The sequence below is a fragment of the Arachis ipaensis genome, chromosome B02 (genome assembly GCF_000816755.2).
Source record: "Arachis ipaensis cultivar K30076 chromosome B02, Araip1.1, whole genome shotgun sequence".
In the NCBI taxonomy this organism is placed as follows: Eukaryota; Viridiplantae; Streptophyta; class Magnoliopsida; order Fabales; family Fabaceae; genus Arachis; species Arachis ipaensis.
In genome coordinates, this window is record NC_029786.2 from 41,490,006 (window position 1) to 41,510,552 (window position 20,547).

Genomic DNA, 20,547 nt, shown 5'->3' on the forward strand with positions numbered 1-20,547 from the left:
TCTCATGAATGCCGCCATCAATCTAGCTTATACCACGAAGATTCTGATTAAGAGATCTAAGAGATACTCATTCAATCTAAGGTAGAACGGAAGTGGTTGTCAGGCACGTGTTCCTAGGGAATGATGATGATTGTCACGTTCATCACATTCAGGTTGAAGTGTGAATGAATATCTTAGAAGCGGAATAAGTTGAATTGAATAGAAAACAGTAGTACTTTGCATTAATCTTTGAGGAACAGCAGAGCTCCACACCTTAATCTATGGAGTGTAGAAACTCTACCGTTGAAAATACATAAGTGAAAGGTCTAGGTATGGCCGAATGGCCAGCCCCTCTGATCTAAGAACTAGGCATCCAAAGATGTCTAATACAATAGTAAAAAGTCCTATTTATAATAAACTAGCTACTAGGGTTTACAGAAGTAAGTAATTGATGCATAAATCCACTTCCGGAGCCCACTTGGTGTGTGCTTGGGCTGAGCTTGAATGTTACACGTGCAGAGGTTCTTTATGGAGTTGAACGCCAGCTTTTGTGCCATTTTAGGCGTTGAACTCCACTTTGCAACTTGTTTCTGGCGCTGGACGCCAGAATTGGGCAGAGAGCTGGCGTTGAAAGCCAGTTTGCGTCATCTAAACTCGGCCAAAGTATGGACTATTATATATTTCTGGAAAGCCCTGGATGTCTACTTTCCAAAGCAATTGGAAGCGCACCATTTTGAGTTCTGTAGCTCCAAGAAATCCACTTTGAGTGCAGGGAGGTCAGAATCCAACAACATCAGCAGCCCTTCTTCAACCTCTGAATCTGATTTTTGCTCAAGTCCCTCAATTTCAGCCAGAAAATACCTGAAATCATAGAAAAACACACAAACTCATAGTAAAGTCCAGAAATGTGAATTTAACGTAAAAACTAATGAAAACATCCCTAAAAGTAACTAGATTCTACTAAAAACATACTAAAAATAATGCTAAAAAGCGTATAAATTATCCGTTCATCAAAGAGTAGGAACCATAGTCACCACCACCTCCACCTCCACCTCCACCTCCACCTCCAGCGGCAGAAGAACAACCTCATTCCACAAGCCAGTATGTACCTCAGATACAATTTCCTACGTCATTCCCGATACATCAGCCACATTTTGACTCAGGAGAGGGAGGTTCTTTTAGCTAGTTCCTTGGGTTCATGGCCTTAGATGCCGGCCAAGCACAATATAGCCACCTGGCTGACTTCATGGCGGGTAGGTATTCGTTTGACATGAGGTATTCATTTTATACCTACTCGGGTGCTTCTGGAGGGTTTGTATCTGGTGATTCTAGTAGGAGTGATGGTGGTCGAGGAGTTCTTAATAGTCAAAATCCGAACCATGTTTCAATGACTATGATTGAAGAAAATGCTAAGACTTGTGATCATGAGACTGCTGAGTACTTAGTGGATGAGCCAGATGACGATGAAGACGACGAGGATGAGGATGACGACATGGAGGAGGAAGATGATGAGGATGAAGAATCCCGTAACGATAGAGGTACAATTATCATATAAGCTTTTCCCGTCAATTGATATTATCATAGTAAGTGTATAGCCAATTGATGATATTATGGTCATGTATGGTACATTGGTTAAGGTTGATGTTACTATATACCTGCTTGGCCAATTGATGATAGAATGTTTATGTTTGGTATGTTTTTGTTAGGTTGATTACACTATATACCTACTTGGCCAATTGATGATAGTATGTTTATGTTTGGTATGTTTTTGTTAGGTTGATTATACGATATGCCTGCTTTCTCAATTGATGATATTATGTTCATGTATGGTATGTTGGTTTATATTGATTATACTATACAGTTGCTTGGTTTGATGGTTGTTTATACAGGTGACACCTGCACTCCAGGTGAGACAGGCAAAGGCTACAATATCAGGATTGATCCCCCGCGTCGTAGCGCTAGTCGATACACTCCGTCCATGATCAAAAAGGCTGCGAAGAAATGCAAGAACATTGTGAACTTTGGAAAGTGGACAGTGAGAAAGTAGTTCTGGTGTAGTTAGTTTAGGGTATGTATCAATTATCGTTGATGTGTGAAAAACGATCCAACACAAAACTCACCGGCAAGTATACCGGGTCGCATCAAGTAATAATAACTCACATGAGTGAGGTCGATCCCACAGGGATTGAAGGATTGAGCAATTTTAGTTTAGTGGTTGATTTAGTCAAGCGAATCAAGTATTGGTTGAGTGTTTGTAATTAATAGAAGCTAAATTACATGAAATGTAAAGGGGAAAGGGAGAATTGCAGTAAACTAAAGAGCAAAGAAAGTAAAGAAGCTGAATCTTAAAGAGCAAGTAATATAAAGTGCAGAAACTTAGATTGCAAGAAATATAAATGGCTGAAGCTTAAAGTGTAAGAAATGTAAATTGCTTGAATCATAAAAGGGATTGGGAATGGGATTGCAGAATTTAAACAAGAACCAGTAAATTGCATTAAACATAAAAGAGGAAATTGAATTGCAATGAAGTAGATCTTAACAGAAGAGTAAAATGCCTTGAAGAATTTAAAAACAGGAAAGCAGTGCTTAATTTGCAGCAATGTAAAAGAGGGTGAAGATCTCAGGAGTGGAAGAGACTAGATAACAAGTCTAGATCTTAATTCCTTCCTTGATCTAAACAGAACAATTGCAAAAGAAAAGTAAATTGCAGAGAAAGTAGAAGATGACGCAGTAAATGGAAATTGGAATTCAATTATGCGGAAAATTAAACAAGATCTCAAGGTGAGATTGAAACAGAAGTTCTTCAATTCTTTACCCAAGATCCAAAGCAAGAAAAGTAAAGAGTGCTCAAGCAAGAACAAGGAAGAAGAGATATCAATTCTCCTTCCCAATTCTCTAAGAAAAGTAAAAGCTCAAAATTAAAATGCAAGTAAAAAGGAAAATTCAAAAATGAAGTCTAGAGGTGTTCAAAAAAGGTCCTAATTACATCAAACTAACTCCTATTTATACACTTTCTATTCTTGGATTTTGGAATTTGGATGGGCTTTTGATTTGGTGAAGAAATGAATTAAGTTGGATTTTTAATTGAATTTCAGCCCATGAAGAAATTTACTTCCAGGGGGATGCTCAGCTCACAAAGTGAGCTGAGCTTTGTGACTTAGTGTGGGGAGGCCTTGGTAGCGTGCTGTTGGATGCATCAGGGGAAAGCTCAGCTCACTTTGTGAGCTGAGCATTGGTGCCTTGGTGCCAATTTGTTGCGTGCTGCCCTTGGACCGTGTCATGCGTGCTGTGTTGCTCCTGGCCGTGTCAATTTTGTTGCGCGCTCCACTCCTGGCCGTGTCACGTTGTGCCTCATGCACCAAGAAGTAGCGCTCAGCTCTCCAAGTGAGCTGAGCCTTGGGATATCCAAGGGAAGGTCCTTGGTTCGAAACCCATGGGAGGCATGCGCTGCCCCTTTTCTTTGGTTGCGTTGATTCCTTGCTTCCTCAAGGTGTGGGGTTCGAATCTTGGGGATTGCATTTGGCCATTTTTAGCTTATTTTTCCTTGTGGATAGTGCCTCCCCCATCCCCCTTGGTCATGAGTTCAAGCCTTGGAGCATGCATTTGCAACTTATTTTCCTTGAATTATTTCTTGGGTGCTCTCGATAATGCTCACTTTGTTGTGCTCAGCTCACAAAGTGAGCTGAGCTTTGTACCTTGGTCCCTTGAGAGTAAGTGTAGCACTCACTTGGTGAGCTTGGTGCTCTTGGAGAGAGCTTCATGGTTTGTTGCGCCACACTTCCTCCTTTCTTGGCCACACTTTTTCTTCCTTGAGCCACACTCCTTAGGCTACGCTTTCTTCTTTTCTTCACCTACAATTAATCAAAACAACCAATCAAAGTATCTCCAAATTCACAAGGTTTATAAATCATTAGAAATCAATTAAATTTGGCTTAAACCTCATGATTTAGCATCAATTACATGTTGGTTGTTTGATTCAAAGAAGTCATGCTTTTTCATTCCAAATTACTTACTTAGGATGCAAGAAAGTGCATAAAACCAAATAAAAATAAAGAAAAAGGCTAGTAAAACTAGGCTAAGATGACTTGTCATCAATCGTACTTAATGTATACCTTAACTATTTATGTATGACTAAAGTATGATAAGTACCAACTAAGTATTGTATTTAAATGTTTCAGTTGATGTTCCTTATGTTCATTAAAATACAATGAAGCAGGTTACGATGGCAGTGTTATGATAACCGGACCGGACCGGATCAGTTCGTCCGGATAACCGGCAAACCGGACCCTATATCGGTCCGATTCGGCATTTGGACCATGTAAGGATAAAAACTGGTTTGAACCGGTATATTTAGGCATGAACCGTTGAATATCCAATGAACCTGTACTCTGACCGGTTCGATCATCAGTTCGGTTCTGGCAATAATGTACGATTGTTCAAATCTAATAAAGTACATTGACACAGGTTACAATGACTCGATCACCGTAAAGTACATTCACAAATGTTACACCGGTTAATACATCATAAAGTTCACTGATACAGGTTACGATGGTTCAAATACCATAAAGTACAATGACACAAAGGTAGCAGTGATTCATTTATCATACAAGGCATTGACATAGGTTACAATGCTTCAAATATCATATAAACCTACTGGGCATTATTGTCGGTACCTGGAGGACCTCCCTGATGGCATCTACTACGACTGTGTCCCTCAGCTCCACATTGCCTACACCTCCTCGGACGGCGTAGCATACGTGTGTCCATCTCATTCAAGAAGCGCGTCATCCTGGGCCGACCTTTGGAAACGCGTCTTAGGTACGGGTTCGGTACGAATCGGGGACCATTGTAAGAAGGCCACGTAGTAGGATTCCCTAATGGCCTAAACCTAGCCCGATACACGCGCCTGACCTGGTCCATCTTATATACGTCATGCACATATACCTGCCAATCTAGTCGTTGATTTGCACAACATGCAAACACATGCCGGCAAGGAATCCGGTCCACCTGGAACTCACCATAATCACATCTCTGACGACGGAGGTCAACAACATACTCCACCCTACTTGGCATCTCACGCACTTCAAATACCTCATTCTGCCTGTCAAAGCAATTAACCTGAATGTTTCCTGCTGCAAGCTGATTTGCATGAATTTTGGAGGTCACATGCTCCGTAAAAACATGGCCTGCATTAATCCTCGCCTCCACTTCTGCTCTTTTCCTTGTGAACAACTCGTTAAGTCTGTAGAACGTTGCTTTCACAAGTGCAGTGATGGAGAGATTGCGTGTACCCTTCAAGACTGAGTTGATGCACTCCACTAGATTAGTCGTCATGTGACCCCATCGGTAGCCACCATCGAATGCCAACGCATACTGTTCATGGGGAATATGGTTTAACCAGTTAGTATACGCCTCGCCCCGCTCTCGTAAATGCTGGTAACGCAATTCATACTCACGAACCATCCTCGAATATCCTAAACAATATCAGGTATCAAACAACAAATAAGTTTCAGGACGTATAGATTGTTCACAGTTTCATCAATAACTAGATTTGAAAGATACAATGTTACCTATATTGACGATAAGCTTTTGCAGATAGGGTGCCTTGAATTTTCTCAGAAAGTTCGATTCTATATGCCTGATGCAAAACATGTGGAAAGCTCTAGGAGGTGACCAAGCTCCGTGACTACGTTCCACAGCTGCATTTATGGACTCATGTCGGTCCGATATCAGCCACACACCATCCCGAGTCACAACATGTTGACGTAGGTTACTGAGGAAAAAGTGCCAAGCATCAGAGGTCTCTCCCTCGACAATAGCAAATGCAATCGGCACGATATTGTTGTTACCATCCTGCGAAACGGCCACTAACAAGCAACCCTTATACTTTCCGTACAAGTGAGTCCCGTCCACTTGGACAACTGGCTTATAGTGTCTGAACGCTCTAATGCATGGGTAGTAGCTCCAAAAGACTCGATGCAATACCCGGATATCAGTTACCAAATCATCCCCTTGATATGCAGGCATAGTCTCAAAATGTACGACAGCTGATGGTTCCTTATGACACATGGCCTCGAACCATATGGGCAACGCTTCGTAGGATGCTTCCCAACCTCCAAATATCTTCTCAATGGACTTCTGCTTTGTCAACCATGCTTTTCGATAGCTGACCGTGTAGTTGAACTTCGATTGCACTTCTGCAATAACTGATTTTACCTTTAAAGAGGGGTCAGCCTCAACCAACGGCTTTATGGCTTCGGCAATCGTATTTGAATCCAGCTTGGAATGATCCTGAGAGATGGTTGCTTTGGTACAAGTGTGACTGCTGTTGTACCTCCTAATAACCCAACAGTGCTTTCTACTGATCATGCTAACTCCGATAAGCCAATCACACCCTGACCCATACTATGTACACTTCGCATAAAATGTTAACGGCTCCGACTTATACACACAGTAGTCTACAGATCTTCGGAGGGTATACTCCTTCATCGCCTGAATAACAGCTTCCCTGGAACTGAATTTTATCCCCACGGCGAACTCATCATCTGCGACAAAGGGAACTTCTGCCAAGAAGGCAGCCATACCATAAGTATTTAATACATGATTGTTTAATGACCAAAATTATATATTAAATCATCACTCACGTCATCAATTATGATATACCTAACGTTTACATTACGTTATTAACTAAATCTCCATTACATGAAAATACAAACACATTAAAACAAATTCTCCTCCATAACTAAAAATAAATACCTATACTTCCAGATAACTTCATGAATAATATTATAAATAATCAGTTATGATATCCTAATTAACTAAATAACTAAATAAATACAAATTAACCAAATAACTAAAAATAATTATTAATCACCTAAACAACTACAAATAACTACTATAACGAATGCTCATTAATAACTCCTTATTAGCTAAATAAATACACAGTAACTAAATAACTAAAAAAAAATATTAACCACCTTCATAAATAATCCATAATAAATACTCATTAACTAAATACTCATTAATAAATAAACTAATAAATAATCCATAATTAACTAAGTAACTAAATAAATATAAATTAACTAAATAATCCCTAATTATCTTTCTAAATACTCTAGGAAATACTTATTAATAAAGCCTAATTAACATATTAAATAAATGAATACTTGACCCTAGATACTAATTCACTTAAAGTATTTTTATTTTGAACTTGTCTAAATAACCTCTTTTGCAAATTAAACGAGTACCTGCACTCATATAGTCCGGAAACTCCGGAGCATGCATGGCTTCTAAATCCAAAACTCGCATGAAAGATGGCTCCTCAAATGACTCCTTGTTCGCGAGTGCATTTGGAACGTCTGCCACATTCGGAGCCACACTGCCGTCGGCTGGATCTACATCTCCATCTTCACCGACAACTTCGTAATTGCTTTCGAACTCTTCCTCACTCTCACTATTGTAGTCTTTTCGTAAAATATTTCGGTCGGCCTCAAATTGTTCGAATTCAATGTACAACTCGATGAAGGAAATTTGAGCACAATTTTCAATGTACATTGAAAACATCTCTTGCATGCTTGCTTCGTCGGTTACATATTTGGTCTGAAATTGGATGAATCCACCAAATACTGGTACAGGATATCTGTATAAAATACATGATATTTTTCTTGGCATCTCCGAATCTATCTTCTCACAAATCACTCCTTTAAGCTCTTCAAATGAAATTGTGAAGGGAATAACAACATCTGATGGATCTTCACAAATAAATTTTATTCCTTCAGGTGTCTGCAACAAAATCTGACCAAAATAATATACCTTCAAAAGAACTCTATCATCCATTCTTCCCACTCACTTAAACAAAAATAGAAATTTTACCATCAACTTTTTTCCCAACCCAAGTTACCCCATTACAGACCAGAGAAAGAAGAAGAGAACTCGAACAAGAAGAAGAAAGTTGGATCTGGTCTGCGGTCTTTGGTTCGCACACTTGAGCAACTATATATATACACACACAATTCGGACGGTCCGAGTGGTGTATACCCTAATTCGAAAAAATTATAAAATAATGAAAACTCACGGTCCGATTTCCATTAGTGTAAATTAAAAAAAAAATTTCTACAACCACAAAACGGACCCAGCGATTACTTTAACGAACCAAAAACAAATCAAACAAAGAAATCGGACCATCCGTTTTGCTGGGTCATATCGCACGGTCCGATTTCTCCTATGTGCTAGTGCAAAACGGACCCTCCGATTTGCTTACAAAATTTCCAATACATAGAAATCGGAGGTTCGATTACTTCCTTTCCAAATCTGACAAAACCTGTCCCACATTCGGGTGTAGCACCCCCTCAATCCATATCCCAACACAACACCAACCCCTCCTCCATAACCAAAAAAATGACCCGTGCGTGTGTGCGTGTGTGTGTTTTTTTTTCCTGGCTTGTATTTCAAAATTCTTCATTGATAATTGGGTAGTAAAATATACTTTCGTTTCTAATATTTTTGAATAATATTTTTCATATTTAATTTGATTTAGTTTTATCTTTAATGTTTAAAATAATTTTTTATTTTATTCTTATTATTAGATTTTAAACAATTAGTCTGTGGAGTTTGAAAAACTTAAATTATTATGATGATCAAATATTATTATATTAATTAAAAATTTATTAATTTGATAATTGCTTCAAATTGTTTGGTTGATCGATTTCGCTTATTGTACAGATTTTGCATTGGGCCAGAAATTAATCAAGCCAAAATTGGAACAATAATGACCAGCCTTATATAAATCCATTTTGAATCAAATGGTTAAACAAATTGGGCCAAGAAACATGTGTACAGCCCAAAACAATTTTCTTCTTAGGGTCCGTTTGGATAGGTTCATAAGTGACTTTTTTTAACTTTTAACTTATGAAAAGGTGTAGTATTAATATCAGGTACAATTTTCAAAACAAAATTGTAACTTTCTAAAAAGCTATTTTGGTGCTTAAGGAGAAGTTAAAAAAAAATGACTTCTCTCATAATAAAAAGCTTTTTATCACTTTTCTCCTAAAATAAGTACTTTTAGAACTAAAAAACTAAACACAAAATAACTTATTTATAAGCTACTTTTAATATAAGCATTTATTGTTTAAGCTATTTCTTCAAAAGTAACTTAATTAAGTTATTTACCCAAACTGGGCCTTAGACCAACAAAGCCTTGATCCGAATTGGAAGAAGAGAGAAAGATTCCAAGCAAGCCACGGTTACCTACTACATTGTGGAATGAAATCCAAAATTTAAATGAATTAATTGCTTGCATAGGTAACCGAAACATAAAATTAAATTGAGTTAATTTAGCATTGAAAGCCTTGTATCTTCTCTCTCCTCTCTCTCCTGCTTTTGGTTGTCAATCAGTCAAAAGAAAAAAAAAAACAAGCTATCAGAGAAAAGTTAACAGTGAAGCTATGGAAGAAGAAAAGGTTAGGATGATGATGGCCTTTGAAAAAGGAAGATCCGAAGCAAGATGTGGCTAGATTTTTGCCATTGAAGGCAAGATTTCAAGAAGAGCTTCAAGATCTTTCACGCCAAGAATGGAAAAGAATCTGCCTCAATGAAGAAGCAAATCTCAATGACAAAAGTGTACTTCCATTTTTGTGATTCTAAGAAAGAAGGTAGCTACTGGAGCTACGAAGAGGAAGAAGCAAATATGGAAAGCATGGAGCTGTCAAGGATCAGAGGTTCATCAAGGGTCAGAGTTCTTTCTTGGAGCCAAAGTCGAGATCAATGGCTCAAAGTGAAGGAACTTGATAAGAAGGGTTGAGAGAGGTACATGCATGTTGGTTTTGATTCGGTTTTCCCTCTCTCTTCTCTCTGTCCGAACCGCTGCTGTCTCTGGGTTGGAGAAAAAGTTGCTTGGTTGAACTGGTTTCAACCTTGGAAGCTTCCCCTTCTATATTAAGGGTGAACGGCCAAGGGTTGAGATTAAGGAGAGAAAGCACAGAGTTCTCATATCTATCCTAAGCTAACAGAGTTCTTCTCCCTCAATGGGTTTCATTTTGTTTTCTTTTTCTTGGAGTTGTCTGTCTAGGTCTCATGGTAAAAGGCAAACATGGTGAGGTTTGTAAGAAAAAGCCAGTGAGAGGAAAAAGGCAGTGATCAATACTAGAGAGAAAGCCATAGATGTCTCAGAGTCTCTTTGTACATCTGTATGTTGTGTTTCATGATCCTGTGGGGATTTTCTTGCAAGTTGGGTTAACACTTTGCGGTTGAAAGCTTGGTAAAAGTCTAAGTCAAGTTCAGATTTGGGGATAGAATCTGGATTTGTCCCAGATAGGATTGGGTAGATCCTAGGGAAGAATTGGTATATGTAATCTGATGATTATAGTGAAATTCCATCACTATTATGATGGAGACTGGATGTAGGCTGCATTGCACTTAGCAGCTGAACCAGGATACATTTGGGTGTGATTCTCTCTTTCTCTTCTACTCCTATTCTGTTTCTATTGCATTATAGACAAAAATGAAAAATATCTCCTAACCTGTTACGAGACAAAAAGAAAATGTCTCTTGACTTGTTATGAGACAAAAGCAGAAATATCTCCTGAAGTTTTTTTGAAAAAGAAGAAATTAATTTTCGGCAAAAAGGGGCTAAGATTAAACCCTCCATTCTCTTAGCCACTGATTACCATCATAGTCATTAGTCAATATTTTATTCTAATTTTACTCTTAATTATTTCTTTCTTTCTGATGAACTTTTTTTTAAATTTTACAAGTGCATCGAATCATATCAAGTAATACCATGATGAGTGGGTTATCGTTCTTATGAGGATTAATGGACTAAGCAAGCAATGGTTAACTGATTAATCAAGTTAGACAATTGAAATTCAGGTTTTTGAGGTATTCAGTATCAAAATAGAGAATTAAATGAAAGCAATTTGTAAACGGTTAAGAAAGTAATATGAATAAAAGCGTTAAGGTTTCAGAGATGTTTAAACTTCAGAAAGAATGCTTTTCACTATCTACTTTGAAATATGCAAAGAAGTATCCATGGCAAATTATAGTTAATCAAATCGCGATCCCTTAGTAGTTCAATTTCTCTTAACTTAACAAATCGTCAATTCCTTGATCAATTGGTTATGATAAGTGGTGAGGTATATTTACTAATTCAAAACCACACAATTCTTAAAAACTAAACCTAGTTGATTTTATGTCACTTATCAAACCAGTTTTAAAACTTAAAGAATTATGAGAAGAAGTTTTCAACCTTAATTCCAATAACTAACTTTTCCAAGGTGATAATAGAATTCAATTCGGATGAGAATTATTTTCCAATACATGCAAATCTTTGTGATGATGAACGAAAACTTGTTTTTTAAAAAAATATCAATGTATTAATCAAAAGTAGAAAAGCTATAACATTAGTCCATTTGAATCAACAGGGCTCCTAACCTTCGCTGAGGAGATCAGGGACTCATAATGTGCTGAAAACAAAAACAATGAATTGAAATGGCTGTCGGAAGAGAGCTTACATGTGGGTCTTTCCCCTTTTTAAAAGCTAACCCTAAACCTAAAAATTCAGAATTCAAAACTAAATCAAAGAAAACCGAATCAAAGAAAATCGAATCAAATCTAATCTAATGGATTCTTATCATATAGTTTTCCCTCTCAAATTAGGCTATTGGTAATTCTCTTCACAATTGGCAATCAAGGCTTGATATCATGGGCATGTGCTTAATCTTGGATCATCAAATTAAGTGCTTGACGTTTGGAGAGATTAGTAAAGAATTTAGGAGACCCTGGCAGTTGGCCTATAAGCTGTGTCTAACGCATGGCTTGTGCGTTGAATGCATGACCCAAAATTTGGGATCCTTGAGCCTCTGTTGATGGTGCGTTAGGCATATTGAAGCTTGCGTTGAACGCATGGAAGGTTGCTCAGCTACTGGAGGTTGCATTGAAGGCAAGAGAAGCTGCATTCAACACATGGACATGGAACGTTGAATGCATGGAAGTAGCTGCATTAGACGCATGGTTTGGTGCGTTAAACGCATGGTGGAGGCCTTACTAGGTTGAGCTGCGTTGGATGCAGCTTGGTGGTGCATTGAACGCAGGTGATGGTGCATTCATCGCAGGGTTGGTTTGGTGTAACACCCTATCATCCCAAGCCTTATCTAGTTGTAAAGCGAAGGATAATAGAATGCCACGACAATCCTAAAACATATACAATAATATATATAGAAAGAAGTAGTAATACTAGGATCCCGATATAAGGAACAGGAGTTCAAAGATAGATAAACAGAAGAAACAAATCATGAAGCATTCACACACGATATCTAAAGGCATAGTCATAAGGACTAGTCACAGCCAGTAGAGTTTAGGCCGGCTAGTCGAAATAGAAATACAGCAGAGTTTTTGATGTTTAAAACAACTAATATCCTATCTCTCAGGGTTTTCAAAATACAAGCCTCTACGGCAACAAAATATAAAAAAAGTGAGAGACTACAAAAGTAAATCAAACAGGAAGCTGAACCATCCTCCGCTCTGTCCCTATCCGCAAACTCACCGAGGTAGGTTACGACCTGCATTTGAAAAAACAACAACAACATATGGTATGAGAACCGGAGGTTCTCAGCATGGAAACTGTTCCGAGGGTTGCCTGAAACTGTAGGTCGATCTCGGATGAGATCTTCTGCGCTGGTCGGAACCGATGTGTCCAGCTAGTGAATGGTGGCTGAAGCTGGTGCGTCTGACTTGTTTGGACTGGACGTGCTGCTGATCCTTTGTCACCGAAGGGTGGGGGGTACCTGCAAGAGACTCCGATGCTTAAGTTAGCATGGGTATTAAACAGGTGTTATGTAGAATCAGAGTATGAGTTATACCTGGGTGCTCCAGTGTATTTATAATGGTGAGATGTGACCTTTCGGATAAGATAAGTTAGTTATCTTATCGTATCTTTATCTTTTGAGTTCAGGTCAGCGTATCTTCAACGGAACCGCCTTTATCTCTATAGGCTTGGGTTGCCTTAGAATTTGGGTCGTATTCCTTGAGTTGGGCCCTCCTAGGGGCTCTCCTGTCGATTTGGCCGAGTTCTTCGTAACGAAGTCGGTCCGCTTGACCTTAACAGGTCGGTCGCTGCATCGTCGATCATCCCAGGTCGGATAGCTCGACCCAGGGTATGAACAGTGCCCCTGCTTGAGCTCGGTCTTCTTTGTCGAGGTCGAGTCCTTGACTTCGGTCCTTCTCGTAGCGAAGCCGAACTAAAGCATCTTGTCGACTTCTTTTGTAGCAGCTTTTGAATGTAGAACATTTTCCTCTACAAGCGCGTGCTTTTGTATTAGCGCTTTTTTGGGAATGCAAGCGGTTTTAATATCTGCATTTAATTGACATTTAATTGCCCCGTTTCCCCTAACTTCTCTATTTTTGAATTTTGTACTCAAGAAATGGTTTCTCTCCTTCACTCTTTTCGTAACTTATTCACATTTCATCTTTCATTCTCTTGCTTTCAACTTTTTTATTTTTCTGAAGCTTCTACCTGGAGTTTGCCGTTTTGCGTTTTAGCCTAGCGACGTTTGCTTTGTCACTTCATTTTTTCGTGGGAGAAGGGGTGATTCTGGTTTTCGCTTTTTGCTTCCTTGCTTTTCTTCGCAGTTTTCTCTTATTTCACAGGTTTGACTCTTCTTCCTTCCTTCCTCTACGCCATTTTTGTGTCTGTTTTGAGAAAGTTTGAATCTTTTTGTCTTTTTGCTGATCACTGTGTGTCTTATAGTTTCTCCATCTATTGCTTGATACTTTAAGAACTTTGCATGTTCTATGAATGCTTTTGTATTTGAAGCTTTGGAATGATGACTTTGTTTGATTCTGAAAAAAGGTTGCGTCTTTGACGATTTCTGTTTGGTATGTTCGATGTTGGTGCTTGTTCTTTGCTGATGATTTTTTGCTTGATTTCGAAAAAGTTTGTGCCTTTGCTGTTTTTCCGCTGATAAACTGTAGGAGCAATGCTTTTCCTGATAAATTGTAGGAGGGTGGACCTTTTGCATTTTTGCTTCCTTTGTTTTCTTTCTGGATTTTATTTTGATGAGCGCTGGGATGTAGGCTGTAGAAATAACTTAAAGACCTTGCTTGTTTACTGCCTCCAAGGGATGCCCCAAGACTTTTTGTCTTGAGTTTTGGGGTTTTCCCTTTTTTGTTTATCCGCCTGTCGAGATGTTTTGCCCCTTGTCCGAGATGTTTTTAAGTAATCAATTCTTCTTTTCTTTTTGTAGGATTTAGTTGACCTCATGTCTTCCCGAAATAACGTTGTAGAGATGTCTTCCCAGGTTCCTGCGGGTATGGCCGATTGGGTGGACTCCATGGTTCTCATGTGTGTCTCGCTGGTTGATTCTGAATTTTGTGCTCAGCTTAGGCAGTTTCATAGTGTCTGTAGTAATTCTGGTGATGAGAAGAACTATGAACTTGTCCCTCTCTCTTTTGACGAGAGAGTCTGCTTTTCAACTCGAGATGTTGATGGTCGCCCTTTCTTTTATGCTTGTGATTTTTTCTTTGGTCAGCTGGGTATCACCCTTCCTTTTACCCAATTTGAAACCGACCTGTTATGGTCTTGTAATGTTGCCCCTTCTCAACTTCATCCCAATTCCTGGGGTTTTATTAAAATTTTCCAATTGTTGTGCAATGGTTTTGGTATTCCTGCTTCCCAATCTCTCTTTTTCTATCTGTTTGTCTTGACGAAGCCCGGTGTGGTAAAAAAGAAGTCAGCTTGGGTCTCCTTCCGTTCTACCCAGGGAAAGAAGGTTTTTTCTATGTTCGACGAGTCTTTCCGTGATTTTAAAAACTACTTTTTTAAGGTCCGAGCTGTTGAAGGAGCTCAGCCCTTTTTCCTGGATGAGAATGACGAACCTGCTTTTCCCTTGGAATGGCAAAAAGACGTGAGGGTCTCCAGGAACTCGTGGGAGATGTTGGATGAGGCTGAGCGAGCCTTTGTGACTATCTTCGAAGAACGCTAGGGTCAACCTCCCCGTCTTGACACAAAGAAATTTCTAACCAATCCTTCTCTTCTTCAAACTGAACTGGGTATCTTGTGTTTCCTTTATTATTTGTTTATGTTGCTTGTAGCTGTCTTTCCGACTTGTCCGACTTGTAGTTGAATTTTCTGTTTTATTTGCAGAGGCAAAAGAATAGTGAATCCATGAAAGCTTTTAAGAGGGCGCAGAGGGCGACTGCTGCCAGAAATGTTGCAGCCAAATCGGCTGGGGAGGGGTCCTCCCAAGTGCGCGAGAAGCCATCAGTGCCGAGTTCTCCCGGGGTGAAGAAGGTGATCCCTACACCCCGAGTTCGTTTGGTGGATCCTCACCCTACTTCTGCTGCTCCCTCTGTTGCTCCTCCCAATAAAAAACAAAAGACTGCTGAGCCCTTTGACCTCGATGCTCCTGATTTTAATGCCATTGAATTTGTGGATCAGCAAATCGGTCCCTACGGCGCTCTCTCCATGGACGATGTGTCCATCCTCCGTTACTTGGAATTTATGGCCCGAAATCACGTGAAGATGGCGTATATGACGGCTGCCATATATCGGACTGCTCAGAATCTCCCTCTCCACGCCACTAAAGCGTTTATGGAGGAGGCGAAACAAGAGTTTGATCGGATGAAGGAGTTGAAAGAGGAACTTGAGATAAAGGTAGCCAAGCTGGAGAAGGACTTGAAGAACGAGGAGGCAAGTTCTCAATCACTGGCGGCTTCTTTGAGGTTGGCTGAGGACGCAGTCCTGATGCATAAGGAGAGTTATGTTGCATCTTATCGGGAGGTGATGCGCCTGAGGGGGGAGCTCGACAGTGTCCGGGAAGATTATTCTGAGCTTCAAAGTCTTCTCGTTGGCAGCGTGACTGCTGCTTATGAGAACTTGAGGGAGCAAGTTCAGGTCATTGCTCCCGAGGCCGATCTCACCTCTTTTAGCCTGGACAACGTTGTCAGAGATGGCAAGATTATTCCTGATGATGAGGATGGTGATGATGATGTTGTTCCCCCTGTGTCCTCTGCCAAAGTGTCAACCTCTTCAGTTTCTCCTGCTGCGCCTGACTCGGATTGCTAGATCCTGAACCGGGAGGATGGGACTGTGGACGCTGTGCCGATCCAGACTCGTCCTCTTTCTCCTTGTCCTGATGCTGCCAAGAAGGCTCCTGATGTTTGCTGATCTCTTTCCTGTAGTTGGCACGGCTTGTGGGCTTTTAAAACTTTTTTATTTATTTACTGACGCTTTCCTAGTTGCTTTTCTAGCAACTTTTATTTTGAAAAACAAAAAAAGGTAGCTCGCCATCCTTAGATTTTGCTGGCCTTCGAGGCTTTTATAACTTTTGTAGATTTTATATAATGCCTTTTGTTTTGACATTTTTTCTGTTTTCTGCTGATGTGTGATATCTTGCAGCTCGACCTCCTTGGGTTATTTTGTTGTTTGTAGCTTGAATCCTTTGAGGTTGTGATTGTGGGGTCCAATTTGTGACCAATTCCTTTGCATTGGTCCCCTTTGTTATTGTAATCCTCTTTTCTGGACCTTTGTCGGGTCTTTTTCAAGGATTGCTTTGATAACTTTTTGGTAGTAGGAGTCCGATTTGGTTATGTCGGTCTCCCTTAAGTTATTTGTTGTAATCCTCTTTCTTGGATCTTTGTCAGATCTCTTTCAGGGACTACTTTGATAACTTTTTAGTAGTAGGAGTCCGACTTGGTTATGTCGGTCTCCCTTAAGTTATTTTTTGTAGTCCTCTTTCTTGGATCTTTATCAGATCTCTTTCAGGGACTAGTTTGAAAACTTTTTAGTAGTAGGAGTCCGACTTGGTTATGTCGGTCTCCCTTAAGTTATTTTTTGTAGTCCTCTTTCTTGGATCTTTGTCAGATCTCTTTCAGGGACTACTTTGATAACTTTTTAGTAGTAGGAGTCCGACTTGGTTATGTCGGTCTCCCTTAAGTTATTTTTTGTTGTCCTCTTTCTTGGATCTTTGTCAGATCTCTTTCAGGGACTACTTTGATAACTTTTTAGTAGTAGGAGTCCGACTTGGTTATGTCGGTCTCCTTTAAGTTATTTTTTGTAGTCCTCTTTCTTGGATCTTTGTCAGATCTCTTTCAGGGACTACTTTGATAACTTTTCGTTTTGCCCCGACTTGGTTATGTCGGGCCCTTCTAAGTTAAAGTAATCCTCTTTAATAGGGTTGGTCAGACCTCTTTCCAGGGTTTACTTATAACTTGGTTTGACTTGGTTCGACTTCTTAATGTTCGATCAGTCTTTAAGTTATTATTTTAGCGATCCGTAAGACCTCGTCAGGTTCTTTTTTAGATCACTTTCGATAACTTCTTACATTATTCTGTGTTCATCTTTGCCGATTTGTAGAAAGTGGTTGTCATCTCTAGATCGTCCTTTGGGTGAATCGCGTTTTCACCTTTATCGGACGGTTGCCTTTATCGTGATCGTGCAGTGAAATTCTTTTTCACTTTCTACCGATCTGTTGCTTTATAATCGGATGATGAATTCTTCAGATTAATGCGTCTTGAAATCTTTGTAGAATATCTAAAATATATTTTATTTAAAGGAAAAGTGCAAATAGATACATATGGGATTGTCTGAGTCTCAACTTGGTGCCTCATTAAAAAAACCTTTTCAGGAAAAAGAGTGCATCCAATGATGAGATCTTTTATCTCTTCTTAACTGTAGTACCTTCTTAGGTTGCAAGCGTGCGATGACCTGGGAAGCTCTCGTCCATTGAGTTCAGACAGTCTGTAGTAGCCCTTTCCAAGTACTTCTACAACTCGGTAGGGTCCTTTCCAGTTTGCTGCCAGCTTTCCTTCTCCTGGTCGAGTTGTTCCGATATCATTTCGGATTAGGATGAGATCATTCTCTGCAAAACTTCTCGGCACTACCTTTTGATTATATCTGGAAGCCATTCGGCGCTTTAGAGCTTCTTCCCTGATCCGAGCTCTTTCCTGGATCTCGGGTAACAAGTCGAGTTCTTCTCTCTGAAGTTGGGAGTTTGCTTCCTCATTGTAGTGAACTACTCTAGGCGACCCTTCCTCGATCTCTACTGGGATCATCACCTCTATTCCGTATGCTAATCGGAAGGGAGATTCCTTCGTGGTGGAATGTGGCGTTGTTCGATATGCCCATAGGACCTGTGAAAGCTCTTCTGCCCAGGCTCCTTTTGCATCTTGTAATCTCCATTTTAATCCGGCTAGTATGACTTTGTTAGCGGCTTCGGCCTGTCCATTGGCTTGTGGATGTTCAACGAAGGTGTACTGGTGCTTTATATACAAGTCGGCTACTAGTTTTCTGAAGCCTGCATCTGTGAATTGAGTGCCATTGTCTGTGGTTATTGAATATGGAACCCCGAACCTCGTGACAATATTTCTATATAAGAATTTCCGACTTTTTTGAGCGGTGGCATTGGCTAGGGGCTCTGCCTCGATCCACTTTGTAAAGTAATCTACCCCTACTATGAGGAATTTAACTTGTCCTAATCCCTGTGGGAAGGGGCCGAGGAGATCGAGTCCCCATTTTGCAAACGGCCAAAGTGAGGTCACACTGATGAGTTCTTCTGGAGGGGCGATGTGAAAGTTGGCATGTTTCTGACATGGTGGACATGTCTTTACAAATTCTGTGGCTTCTTTCTGTAGAGTTGGCCAATAAAATCCTGCTCGGAGTACCTTTTTGGTGAGAGCTCGTGCTCCGAGATGATTGCCACAAATGCCGCCGTGTATTTCTTCTAGCACTTCCCTTGTGTTGGAGGTCGGCACGCATTTTAGTAAAGGTATTGAGATTCCTCTTTTGTACAGGATGTTGTTTATGATGATGTAGTACTGTGCCTCCCTTTTTAACCTCTTTGCCTCCTTTTCTTCTGTAGGAGCGTTCCTGTTTTGAGGTAGTTGATTATGGGGGCCATCCATCCTTGGTCCTGACTTGTTATAGTCAGGACTTTTTCCTCTTCCGAGATTGACGGGTTCTGCAATATTTCCTGGGTGAGGCTTCTATTGTTGCCCCCTGGTTTGGTGCTGGCTAGTTTTGAGAGTGCGTCAGCTCGGGCATTTTGTTCGCGGGGTATGTGACAGATCTTATACTCCCCAATTTGTCCGAGCTGTTCCTTGGTTTTATCCAAATATTTTTCATTGTGGGATCTTTGGCTTGGTAGCTCCCTGTTATTTGTGATGTGACCACTTGTGAATCGCTGTAAATGTTGAGTTTTTGAGCTCCGACCTCTTTAGCCAGCTTCAAAATAGCTAATAATGCTTCATATTCCGCCTGGTTGTTTGAGGCCGGGAACCCGAACTTGAGGGAGAGCTCAACTTGGGTTCCTTGGTTGCTTTCTATTATCACGCCCGCACCGCTTCCAGTTTTATTTGAAGAACCGTCCATGTAAAGATTCCATTCTGTGGGGGTTTCTAGGGCATCTGTGAATTCTGCGATAAAGTCGGCCAGATACTGTGATTTGATGGCCGTCCGAGCTTCATATTGGAGGTCAAACTCTGACAACTCGACTGCCCATTGTAGAATTCTGCCTGCTAGATCTGTTTTCTGCAATATTCCTTTTATGGGCTGATTAGTTCGAACCTTAATGGTGTGAGCCTAGAAGTACGGGCGGAGTCGTCGAGATGTTAGGATAAGAGTATAGGCAAATTTTTCTATTTTCTGGTAGTTCAGCTCGGATCCCTGTAGTGCCTTGCTAATGAAGTAGACGGGTTGTTGCCTATTTTCGTCTTCTCTGACTAGTGCTGAGGCTATTGCCCGGCTCCCTACTGCGAGATATAATATGAGCGGTTCTCCTTCTCGTGGTCGAGATAAGATAGGTGGCCGTCCTAAGAACTCCTTGAAGTCTTTGAATGCTTGCTCACATTCTGTCATCATGTCGTCCACATAAACTTCCATGATTTTTCCAATGTGATCTGAGAAGACTTTATTCATTAGCCTTTGATAAGTAGCTCCTGCGTTCTTGAGACCGAAAGGCATCACAATGTAGCAGTAGTTTGCCTTTGGTGTTAAGAACGAGGTCTTTTCCTGATCTGGTGGATACATGGGGATTTGGTTGTATCCCGAGTATGCGTCCATAAACGAGAGGTATCTGTATCCGGAGGAAGCATCTACCAGAGCGTCGATGCTTGGGAGTGGGTATAGATCTTTTGGGCAGGCTTTGTTGAGATCGGTGTAATCGGTGCACATTCGCCACTTCCCATTTGATTTTTTCACCAAGACGACGTTGGCTAGCCATAGTGGGTACTTGACTTCTCTTATAAATCCTGCCTCCAGTAGTGCTTGTACTTGTTCTTCCACAGCTTTGGATCGTTCTAGCCCGAGTTTTCTTCGTCTCTGCTGCACTGGCCGAGATCCTGGGTAGACCGCCAACTTGTGGCACATTAGCTTAGGGTCTATGCCTGACATGTCTGCGGCTTTCCATGCGAAGAGATCGACATTATCTCGAAGGAATTGTATCAGTAATTCTTTTGAGTCTCCTCTTAGGGTCGTGTCAATATTGGTTGTTTTGTCCGAGGTGTCTCAGATTTGAATCGTCTCTATATCGCCTTCTGGCTGCGGACGGAGTTCTTCTCGTCGTTGGACTCCGCCCAGTT

General features: G+C 40.4%; 1 protein-coding gene across 1 annotated transcript; it reads right to left on the bottom strand.

Annotated features, from left to right (window-relative positions):
• Positions 4,197-6,348, bottom strand: LOC107627210. The gene is made up of 4 exons (XM_016330062.1): positions 5,550-6,348; positions 4,634-5,453; positions 4,449-4,512; positions 4,197-4,394 (listed from the first exon to the last, which is right to left on the bottom strand). The coding sequence occupies exons 1-4, from the start codon at positions 6,346-6,348 to the stop codon at positions 4,197-4,199; spliced, it is 1,881 nt and encodes a 626-aa protein (XP_016185548.1).

Excerpts from the sequence above, each read along its gene's own strand:
- LOC107627210 (XM_016330062.1), bottom strand. The coding sequence starts at position 6,348 with ATGATCAGTAGAAAGCACTGTTGGGTTATTAGGAGGTACAACAGCAGT. Across the intron at positions 5,454-5,549 it reads AAAGCTTATCGTCAATATAG|GATATTCGAGGATGGTTCGT; the intron begins GTAACATTGTAT and ends GATATTGTTTAG. Across the intron at positions 4,395-4,448 it reads TTTACGGTGATCGAGTCATT|AACCGAACTGATGATCGAAC; the intron begins GTAACCTGTGTC and ends CATTATTGCCAG.